Source organism: Ostrea edulis, chromosome 4 (assembly GCF_947568905.1).
Source record: "Ostrea edulis chromosome 4, xbOstEdul1.1, whole genome shotgun sequence".
Classification (NCBI taxonomy): Eukaryota; Metazoa; Mollusca; class Bivalvia; order Ostreida; family Ostreidae; genus Ostrea; species Ostrea edulis.
In genome coordinates this window covers 27016672-27029484 of record NC_079167.1, presented here as the reverse complement: position 1 = coordinate 27029484, position 12813 = coordinate 27016672, and the positions used below count along the sequence as shown (strand labels likewise).

General features: G+C 32.9%; 1 protein-coding gene across 1 annotated transcript; it reads right to left on the bottom strand.

Moving 5' to 3' along the window:
* Positions 1-6477: 6477 nt before the first annotated feature.
* On the bottom strand, positions 6478-10139 carry LOC125671808 (group XIIA secretory phospholipase A2-like). The gene is made up of 4 exons (XM_048907718.2): positions 9826-10139; positions 9346-9413; positions 8090-8255; positions 6478-7522 (listed from the first exon to the last, which is right to left on the bottom strand). Exons 1-4 carry the CDS (start codon positions 10037-10039, stop codon positions 7209-7211), a joined length of 762 nt encoding a protein of 253 aa, XP_048763675.2. The 5' UTR covers positions 10040-10139; the 3' UTR covers positions 6478-7208.
* Between the last annotated feature and the right edge of the window lie 2674 nt (positions 10140-12813).

Sequence of the window (12813 nt, the reverse complement as noted above, 5' to 3'; positions counted from 1 at the left end):
GAGGTGTTTGGTAGATGCCTCCGTGCACAATTACATATGTATATGAAACCGTACGCTATGATGTAGAAGTCCAGTGTTTCGGAAGCAGGGTCAAGCTCCTCAGTTGATTTTTGTTTTCCTTTTTCACATGTATATGTGAATTAGATTTAAAAATCGTCTTTGGATTTTGAGAGACAAATTGGATACAATGAATTTATATAAACACATGTAATATATGCGACTAAACTCGTTTGTGTTCATCCTGGACGTTCGATGTTATATGTACGTAAAAAGACACGGAGCACCTTGCACGACATTTTGTCATTATTTTCACTCGCAAACAAAACTACTTTCAAATCCACGATAGGGAAAATCAAGTATGCATAAAATGACCATTATGTTACAGTTTGTGTGCGCATATTACCTGTGGGTAAGTTCATGCAGCTATCTTAATCACGGGGGGAGGCATCGGCGATCCGTATAAACTAAAGTTCGGTCATTTCAAGATGGTGGCGGCAGAAACAAGTTTGTTCATTTCACGTTCTTTGTTCATGATGAACGTACTGGTAACTCAAAAGTAAATTAAAAGGAAGATGACCGTAAATTCACATTTTGGTAACACCATTTCTTTTTTTTTAAGACTACAAATGTTACTTCTGTTATACACGGAGATCTGCTTTTGACATTATAAAATGTAGTGGACACACGTGTACACCAGTGACTACTACTTAGAATATCCCGTGTTTTGTCTTAAAAATCCATATGATATATTCCAAGCATATCCCGGAAGGAATTAATTTCTTTTACATGCTTCTTACAATCTAATTTTTGTGAGAGTTTGTGTTTAGGGTGGGGTACAGGAATTGAAGGATCGTCAATACTTTGTTCTACAAAGTAAAAATTATCTTTTCTAATAGTGATTGTAACAGATATTGTAACTGAATTAAAATGAAGCCAAATCCCCTCAGTACTTAATTAAGAACAAGCTACATTGTATACATGCATGTCTCAGATTACTCTTACGACACATCTTCTAACTCACGACACATCTATGATCTTAGTTCTAACTTACGATACATCTTAGTTCTAACTTACGACACATCTTCTAACTTACGACACATCTTAGTTCTAACTTACGACACATCTTAGTTCTACTTACGATACATTTTAGTTCTAACCTACGATACATCTTATAGGAGTTATGAAATTGATCACTGTTCGTTATCTTCACCTTGCTTCTAACTTATGACACATCTTCTAACTTACGACACATCTTAGTTCTAACTTACGATACGTTTTAGTTCTAACTTACGACACATCTTCTAACTTACGACGCATCTTAGTTCTAACTTACGACACATCTTAGTTCTAACGTACGACACATCTTAGTTCTAACTTACGACACATCTTAGTTCTAATTTATGACACATCTTCTAACTTACGACACATTTTAGTTCTAACTTACGACACATTTTAGTTCTAACTTAAGACACATCTTAGTTCTAACTTACGACACATCTTAGTTTTAACTTACGACACATTTTAGTTCTAGCTTACGACACATCTTAGTTCTAACTTACGACACATCTTAGTTCTAACTTACGATACATCTTCTAACTTACGACACATCTTAGTTCTAACTTACGATACATCTTCTAACTTACGACACATTTTAGTTCTAACTTACGACGCATCTTAGTTCTAACTTACGATACATCTTAGTTCTACCTTACGACACATCTTAGTTCTAACTTACGATACATTCTAGTTCTAACTTACGACACAACTTCTAACTTACGACACATCGTAGTTCTAACTTACGATACATCTTCTAACTTACGACACATCTTAGTTCTAACTTATGACACATCTTCTAACTTACGACACATATTAGTTCTAACTTACGATACATATTCTAACTTACGACACATTTTAGTTCTAACTTACGACACATCTTAGTTCTAACTTACGACACATCTTAGTTCTAACTTACGACACATCTTAGTTCTACCTTACGACACATCTTAGTTCTAACTTACGACACATTTTAGTTCTAACTTACGACACATCTTCTAACTTACGACACATCTTAGTTCTAACTTACGATACATTTTCTAACTTACGACACATCTTAGTTCTAACTTACGATACATTTTCTAACTTACGACACATCTTAGTTCTAACTTACGACACATCTTAGTTCAAACTTATGACAAATAAATATAGTACGATTATTTTAACGACTGGAGATATTCCGACAGAAAAAATATTTCATTTTTGAAAATACTTAGAAGTACTGCGCTGGTGTAAAGCTTAGCAGTTCGTGCCCTCGTGTATTTGTTTTTAATTCGATGTTTAGAAAAGGAAATACACATTTTACATGTAACTTACGATACATCTAAGATGGCTTCGGTTTACATCCCAATATACAAATGTTTATCTTACAGTGATCATAAGATGTGTCTTCAGGCATGTCTTAAAAAGGATCTTAAGAAACAGAAATGATGCAGCAACTTAAGTGGATGCCTCTATCCGACTACTTTGTATATAGAATTATCATTCTTGTTTTCCGAGTTTTACATAGTCTAACCCCCGATTATTTAGATGTTTTTCAATACAAATGTGTATGTTCACGAAATTCGCAGTAGATCTACCAGATTAAGTAAAAGTAATTCGTTATATATCCAGAGGGCAAAGACACAATATCTTAAAAGATCTTTCACAATTTATAGTTAACAGTTATGCAATGATATGCCAGAATTTTAAAAACATATTGCCCAACAATGGAAACTTTTAAATCCGCTTATTTTACAATTTTTTCACCCTGGAAATTAAAAGCATTTATTTTTGTTGTCAATTGTATGTATGTAGATATCGTATGTACGTAACATAAATTCCTATACCAATTAATATTGTATCTGTTTATTACTACTGTGTACATATGTACAACTGTATATGTTTTTATATTGTATCTGTGTATTACTATTGTGTACATATGTACAACTGTATATGTTTTTATATTGTATCTGTTTATTACTACTATGTACATATGTACAACTGTATATGTTTTTATATTGTATCTGTTTATTACTATTGTGTACATATGTACAACTGTATATGTTTTTATATTGTATATGTTTATTACTACTGTGTACATATGTACAACTGTATATGTTTTTATATTGTATCTGTGTATTACTATTGTGTACATATGTACAACTGTATATGTTTTTTTATTATATAGCTAATAAATAGTCTAATATAAAATCTGCGTAAAATCTAGAGAATGTTAGCGTTCAATATCCTGAGAATTTATTGAACGCTAACTTTGCATTGCGTAAATTGTATGCGCCCGAAACATTCCGAGTATGAGCGTTCAACGTTACCGTAACGACGTAAACAAGCCGAAATGGCAGACGACGGTCCTCCGAATCTGACAGAGCCGTTATTTGATATTTACTTAAGCAAAATGTTTTACTGTACATAAATTATGATGTCCCCATTTACAAAATCAGTTTGCTTCATGCATTAATGACGGGTTAAATATTGAACAGTTAAGAAATGCATGCTGTTATTGCACACTGCCAATACTGATGAATTCTCGTCTATTTTGGAGTACTTTGAGTGAAAAGGGATATAATTTAACAACTAAATACTTTAGCTATATAATAAAAGGGTTATTGAACTTATATAGGTGAATATTGGCACTCGTTGGCTGTCAAAATGCACTCGCAAGCTCGTGCATTTCGTCAGCCAACTCGTGCCAATATTCACCAATATAAGTTCAATAACCCTATAATATTGTATATGTTTATTACTATTGTGTACATATGTACAACTGTATATGTTTTTATATTGTATCTGTGTATTACTATTGTATACATATGTACAACTGTATATGTTTTATATTGTATATGTTTATTACTACATGTACTGTGTACAACTGTATATGTTTTTATATTGTATCTGTTTATTACTACTGTGTATATATGTACAACTGTATATGTTTTTATATCGTATCTGTTTATTGCTATTGTGTACATATGTACAACTGTATATGTTTTTATATTGTATCTGTTTATTACTACTATGTACATATGTACAACTGTATATGTTTTTATATTGTATCTGTTTATTACTATTGTGTACATATGTACAACTGTATATGTTTTTATATTGTATCTGTTTATTACTACTGTGTACATATGTACAACTGTATATGTTTTTATATTGTATCTGTTTATTACTACCATGTACATATGTACAACTGTATATGTTTTTATATTGTATCTGTTTATTACTACTGTGTACATATGTACAACTGTATATGTTTTTATATTGTATCTGTTTATTACTATCGTGTACAACTGTATATGTTTTTATATTGTATATGTTTATTACTATTGTGTACATATGTACAACTGTATATGTTTTTATATTGTATATGTTTATTACTACTGTGTACATATGTACAACTGTATATGTTTTTATATTGTATCTGTTTATTACTACTGGGTACATATGTACAACTGTATATGTTTTTATATTGTATCTGTTTATTACTATCGTGTACAACTGTATATGTTTTTATATTGTATCTGTTTATTACTATTGTGTACATATGTACAACTGTATATGTTTTTATATTGTATCTGTTTATTACTACTGTGTACATATGTACAACTGTATATGTTTTTATATTGTATCTGTGTATTATTACTGTGTACATATGTACAACTGCATATGTTTTTATATTATATCTGTTTATTACTATTGTGTACATATGTACAACTGTATATGTTTTATATTGTATCTGTTTATTACTATTGTGTACATATGTACAATTGTATATGTTTTTATATTGTATCTGTTTATTACTATTGTGTACATATGTACAACTGTATATGTTTTTATATTGTATCTGTTTATTACTATTGTGTACATATGTACAACTGTATATGTTTTTATATTGTATCTGTTTATTACTATTGTGTACATATGTACAACTGTATATGTTTTTATATTGTATCTGTTTATTACTACTGGGTACATATGTACAACTGTATATGTTTTTATATTATATCTGTTTATTACTATTGTGTACATATGTACAACTGTATATGTTTTTATATTGTATCTGTTTATTACTATTGTGTACATATGTACAACTGTATATGTTTTTATATTGTATCTGTTTATTACTATTGTGTACATATGTACAACTGTATATGTTTTTATATTGTATCTGTTTATTACTACTGGGTACATATGTACAACTGTATATGTTTTCAGGACCACGATGTGAACTACATGTAGGTGCGACAGACGACAAAATTAATGCAACACGTTTTCCTCATTTCATTCGTGAAAATGACCTAAGGATGTTTGATCGTTCCTCATTTCATTCGCGTGAATGGCCTAGGATGTTTGATCGTATTAGAGAGAAATGAAGCTTGACAAAATTTCATATTTGATGTGATACCTAGCGTTTTGTGACAAATTTAGAAACCGAAGTGACAAAAATAAATATATACATTTTAATATAAAGACCAATTTACAGAACTAGTACACAAGTATGACTTTTATTTTTGATTGTAGATAAGTGGAAAAAAAACCCATACAAACGAAGGACATGTACATGTATCAGTATTCATTACTGAAACATCTGCTACGTGTATCGATGTATCAGCATTAGATATTTACATATCTGTTTACTAATGCTTTGTCAATAAGAAAAGTTGGTTATTTCTAGATAAATGCATTGTGACTCGATCGTATTTGACCTTTAAACTTGGACAAAAAAGCATATTTTTATAACAAATATAAGGAGTAAATATGTTGCTTGTTTGTATTATAGGAAATATAGAACATGGAAGCGTTGCGAATTCCCATGTGCTTCCATTATTTTATATTCTCAAAATACAAACTAGCTAGACATTCCTTAATTACATTACTATAATTAACTGTGTTTAAAATAACATTTCTATGAATTTCTAGAACCTTATAACATATGTTTGTCTGACTCAATGAAAGTTGAAACTTTTGATGAAAGTGTTAAGGTAAGTTATGTCCTTATCTCATTCAGTTATCGAGCCATGGTCTACGAATATGACCAATTTTAATTCATATACTACCAGTGTATATAAATTCAATCGATTTTAATGTACGCACTTAAGCGAGTTGAATCTAGTAAATCTTTAATAATCACCAGCACATCAAAGAATATTTGCGTTCGTGATTCAATATGTTTAGTCTTTTCAAAGATTACTGTATAAATACAAATAAACGTTACATAAATACAGTGTACAGTGGAAACAAAACACACAAACACATTTGGACTTTCCGCCGTCTAAAAAGTATACAACTACCGGTAAAAGTTACAAATACTGGCTCAGCTGCAGAGCAGAAGACCTGTTAAATCAAGTTAACTGTAGCAGATTTTATGCATCTGGGCTCGGACCGGAAGTAAACTGTGCCTCGTGCAAACACAACATCAAATTTATAGTTTTTAAAAATTGTTTATTCATGTACATGTATGTAATATAAAACCACAAAACAAAATAGGTGAATTGTAAAATAGATTACATAAAAGTAACGAGAACAACTAAGAGACACCCAAGAACATAAATTTTAGTTCCTGTGAGCGGATGGAGGTACAAATGGACGGAAACAGTAGCGTCAAGTACTTATGTTTATTTTGAACACAATTTCTATATTGTAGACGCCTACAAAATAGACAAATTGAAATAAAGAAGAAAAACCACGAAGAATACCCCCTCCCTATGTATTTAACATTCTGTATATGTTGATCGCAATATCATCGAAAGCAGGATTGAGATAGTTTATTCATTTATATAAATTATATAAATATTCTATCTCGCAAGTGATTACAGATCGAATATTGAAATTACCTTTCTTTGTTCGGAATATGACCTTCAGGAAGACACCGAATGGAACCCCAACTACGTTAAGCTACCAGGTCCCACTACTGGAAGGCTAAGGAATGTATATCATGTCATCATATCTAATACAATAATATAATAGGACTGTGTACAATGCTCTCAACACTTTAGAAGATCTTCCATGTAAGAATTGGGTATCACGCATAAATGTAAAGATAGTTGGTTGTCCTCCAAGTTACACAGCTGAAAATACGCGTGGGACTTGAAACAGACTTCCTACGGATACTATTATTGGTATTCAAGATAAAATTGAAAAAAAAACATCTTTCATAAATCATCGTGTTGGTGAGTTGTCTCTGTTTTTAACTTGGTGGCTTTCAAAGTAGCATCTGAATCTGTGAATGCTTTAGGTTTGGATGGCTTTTTTGCACTGATGTTTTCTGTTCCAGGAATGGGTTCAGCGTTTATGATTTTCCGTTCATGGGTCAAGGATGACCTTCCCGTGTTCACGTGCATTTTGTCTTCGTTTGGTTCATAGTCAATACCGCCACAGTCGCATGCCTTCTGCTGAGATTCTTTGAAAGCATTGCAGCCCAACATAGTTGTTCCTGTAAACATCAACTCTGCTGTTGCTTTACAACCTGAAATACGTTATAAGTAAATACATTTCCAATGTTTTCGCCTTTGATATCCATACAAACTGCAATGATAGCCATTTCATAATGAATGCGTTGCAGTTGTAAATATTGTGCGTATGAATACAGATAAATATAATATGTCTATTTAAACGGCTGGGAATTCCGACAGAAATGAAAGTAGAATATAAATATAGAAATAAACTTCATTTTTGAAAAGGCATAAGGGTATGAACTGTTACGTTTCATGCCGACTGAAAGCACCGCAGTTCACACGCTCATATTTTCAAAAATTAAATTTATTTCTTACATTGCAATCAAGTGTTATATTGTAATTTTTTAATTTACATATTGTATTTTTTGTATTTACATCCACCCAGTAAATTTAAAAATAAAATACAATATAACATCATCAGTTGATATATTGTTCATTTAACATATCAATTTCAATTATCTATACACATAGAAAAGCTCTGGTTTACTGCTACATGTAAAATATCAATACATGTCCAGTTGAGAAACTCACATGTGCCACATCAACAAAAGCTAGATCCACCCCTGAATTTTATGTACCTTCATGCTCCTCATTGTCTAGTTTCTTCTTCATCTTTTCACACATATCAAGCAGACACGTCTTGAAGTCGTCATCACACTTATTCTTGTCTGAATTACAAGTGTCGTAACAGAAATCGTGTTCATCACAGCATGTCGTCATCAATGGAACAGAGGAGGTGTCAATCTAAACCAAGATTTAATAATATCATATCATGATTATATGAATATAAATACACGGCAGTGAAGACAGCCACTTACACGTGGCGTTTGACATGCATACGAGGAGTGATAAAAAATCATGGACAATTGGCATGGAATTTAAAGAATATCAATGATGTAGGTCTAATTCAATGTAGAATAAATCAATAAATTTGGTTATACATGTACAAATGTATGTTGAAAGTTTCAGCAAGAATTCATAAACTTTGCACTATTCTATCGTCAAAATTCGCTGTCTGATAGTTGGACATTTGCACATTGCAAGAGACATTTTCAATTCCCCGTGAGCTACGATTCAATGGAACAGAAAATGCCGTCCACCTTCATTTTCCCTAAAACTGTGAAAATTAACTACTACAATTAAGTTTACTTTAGCTTTTGAAAGGGGAAATCAACCAGAGGCTTTTATTTCAAAGAATGTGTAATCCAAGAACTTTTTTTTATTTTGTAAAAGGGGTATCTTCACTAGTAGTAGCTGACCGAACCTACATAAACCGACTTATTTCCCCCCAGAATTCTCCCTTGCATATCTGAGTGCATGTATGTCCAGTTTCAGTAAAATTTTCACAATAATTTGTCAGATTTATGGAGGACTAATAAAATCCTTCAGAGGGAACAGAAAGATATGATTTTTTTCAGAGTTTATGGAACAATTAAAGAACATCATCAAAATGAATTGAAATCAATTTGAAAAATAAAATCAATGCGTATTTTAGAAATTATGCGTTGAAGCGTTTTCCAAACTAAGACCTCTGAATATGATTCAAACGAGGCGTAACAGAACTGATTTATCAATCTGATTATCCGTGGTGTTTGTGCACAGAGTATATACAAATGGGTAGTTGTACATTTACATGTAGAAAATGTACACATGTAGCTGCAACAGACGTGCACTGTAGTGCTATTCCACATACTGTTGCATACCTGTACATGTATATGGGAATAAGTACCTCGCCTGAATGACTGTCAATGATAGCCACTTTGTGTACCCCTGACCAGTAACTAATTGTATCTAATGAAAGCGTGGCCACTCCAACAGCCTACCTCCAACCTACCTCCATGCCGAATGTTCCGCAGCCATTGCTTGATCGAATGTGGTCTTTTCGCTTTTTTGGTTCCACACCTACAAAAGCGACACGGTCATAAGCGATAGCATTATTTACCCCAATTATTGTTCTCTGAAGCATGTCTGTGTAGGAGTTCAAGAAGGGGATGATATAACAAGTCTCGTGTACATTTAAAATAGCAGTATACAATACATCTATTGCAACAGGAAAAATCCGAAATGAAGATGAAATGCGTGCATCCAAGTACTTACAAAAATAAGTACATGTATACGCGATAACTTAAAATGTGTGATGAAGCAGTACGTTTTAATTGATGGGGATTCAATGCTGCTTATACGTATAATTCTAATACATCAACATGATGCTGTGCGACAGATAATCAATGTGTTTGTTTAGAAATGTTCTATCGTACATATCTTATATTCAGTTCATACATCAAACTGACAAAAGTTGGATTTTCACCCCTACCGTTTGGACAACTGAATGAGCAGGGACTGCTGATAGAATCCAAGGAGTCCACCAGTTCTCCCAACATATCCCCGACTTTATCAAACATCCCCTCCATGTTCCCAGCCTCTCCCTCCTGTAACATTTCGTCCAGAAGGTCTCGGGAATTTCCCTGGGTTGGACTGAGAATCTGCCATAACACCAACACAACCACAACGGATCTTGTCCCTGTCATGTTTTTTTTTTTACCTACGCTAAGTCGTCTGCATGCTGTTACTGGTATGTTTATCGTCCGCGTTTGAATAAGTGCTGGGATTTAAATTGGATCTTCCACTGAAATGAAACGTTTGTATGAGAAGGAATTTAACAGATACGTCTTTCTTTTTCATTGGCCGCCGAGATATAAACTCTAGTTATCTCGCATTGCACTGAGCTGACAGTAAATATCTTGAACACTTTGTGGGTACATTATTCAAGCTGAATAAAGAAAAATCAGAACGCCGAAAATACGAAAATAACTCAACCGGTTTCATTTTAATCTTCAAGAGTTATGACTATTTACTTATATTTTGGATTATATATATATTATTTGTCGAAATGCGCATCTGGTGCATCAAAATTGGTACCGTATAAGTTATATATATATATATTCTCGCATTGTTAACTAAGAAGATAATAAGTTTCTCCAGGTGACCGTAAATTCAATTAAATTAGAAATTTAATTGTTTGTAAACATATTTTTTACAAAGCGCGCAAATAACTGAAAATGTCCGAACAACTATCCTCTCATTTAATTGACAAAATAAAACGCGTTTGGGACATTATAGTTTAGACCTTTTACGAGTTTATCTCCATTACTTTCTTTATATGATGATCCTGTCTGGTCATTCCGATTTCCTTTTCAAAACGTGTATACCATTATTTAATTACTTGACACTTTCATGACTCTTAATATTTCGATGGAGTCTGATAAGATATATTTACGCTTTCTATTTAAAGAAAATATGAACATGGACTATTAGACCTCTACAGTCTGACTGTAATAAATGTTTATCATCTTCATAAAATGGCGTCGGAGCTGCTTCGTCGAACTGATAAAGAAGACGATACGGTGGCGTTGTCATGAGTTATGGCTGAGGATTCGGTAAATCACTGTTGGGACGGAACATGGCGTCTGGACTAAGTCTGGGATCCCCTGCTTATTGATTCCACCAATAAAATTTGATCGATGGACAAGAAAAGGTTGAATATCCTCTACGGAATCAGAAACGAGTACTATAGTGTATCTGTCTTTACTTTACACGAATAGCAGCTGACAGTTTTACTTTAAGCGTCCCACGATTTGATACGCAATGGAACATACCTCTATAAAGTTAATTTAAAGGGAGGAAAAATTAAAAACAAGATCAGGACACGTAAACTTAAAATTTCCGCTTGAAATGAAAAGTGTAAAATTTCAGTTGTCAGTGTTTCCCCATTTTTGTTTGTCCTTATTTTGATACATACACATGAATTCGCGTCTTTGGACACTGTCAGTTTCAGACAAACCTATTAACTGATCTGGGTTTTCTGACAGAATTTGAACTTCTCCGTTAACATTTTCCGATTTACTAAACCTTTGCTTTCTTTTAGTTCGATACACACACATGTCGACGTCAATATAGTCATATAAACAGTACTTATTCTACAACGGACATGATTTTTCTCCGACACTGAGTAAAAAATAGAGCCCATTTTCTCCCTTTGTATAACGCAAAGTTTATATTTTTCATGAATAACACGGATCGATTTCTTTTGGCGCCAAATGTATGCAAATTAAAAAGCAAATGTGTTCATTTGAATTGCATAATTTATGTTCAGGCAGCAGGCTCTCTAATGCGACTACTCTCCAGCCTTGAGAAGCGATGTCGTCTATTTTCGCATGGGTAGTAGATGACGTGTGAACAAGTCATTAACAATGAAATTGTACCGTAATTCGGTGTAGTATTATGTGAGAATACGGGATAAGGGTTTAATCCATCATGCATTAACGGGGTTTACGTGCCAAACCTTCATTCCCGTGGAGTGAAAAAAGGATTTCAGATACATGTTTAAGTGCGATGCAAACACATTACATGTTATGGTGTACGTCAAGGACGCTTTCGACAAAGTGGATTACATTTACGTAAATAATATTCATTGAGAGAATGCGAAATTGGTAAGCTGTTCTGCTGTACCCAACATAGAACTGGTTATTATCAATGGTATTGTGTGGGGAAAATAAAAATATAATGTACATACAAATTTCAAAAATACAAATATAATGTATATACAAATTTCCCTGATAGGCTCTCTTGATAGTTTTGTGAAATTTAAATGTCAAAACATTTAAAAGATTTTTACCTGATTTAAAAAAAAAAGTATCAGCAATTTGCTTAATCGAATTAAGAACTATTGAAGTTTTTGCGTCTCATTATGAAAATAGAGAGCTTGTGTCTAAAGGTTTCGGCTCTGTCATTTAGCTATCATTCGGTAGAGTGTTCATTGGCACAGCAAGGAAACATTCGTTGACGCCACGAAGGGTCGTTATATCTATCAATCAGCACTAATAATCTCTTCATCGTATCAGGGGAGACTATATTTGACAGATACAGGCTCTTCACCGGCGCGAACGTTCCTCTTAAGGAGAAAAACACTAAATCCAACAACACGCTCATACAATACTCGACAATAATATCGCTCTTCAGTTTTCAATAACGGGATATTTTACGCCTTTTTATACTTCAAATAGTTTACTTCAGTTTAATGTTAAAAATCCAATTTCAATATCAAAAATATTTGGCTAGTGTTCCGTGAACAGCAAGACACATTCTTTAGGGACGAGTGATTGAGTTTTAATTTAGTTTTTGTTGGTAAACGCAAGAATTCCAGTTAGTACGCGCATTTGTCTTTGCAATTCAAAATTTGTCTAAATACCAAAACATTTAGGTAAGAAAGATTCATAAAAACGGTTAGAGTTTTCGTTATGCC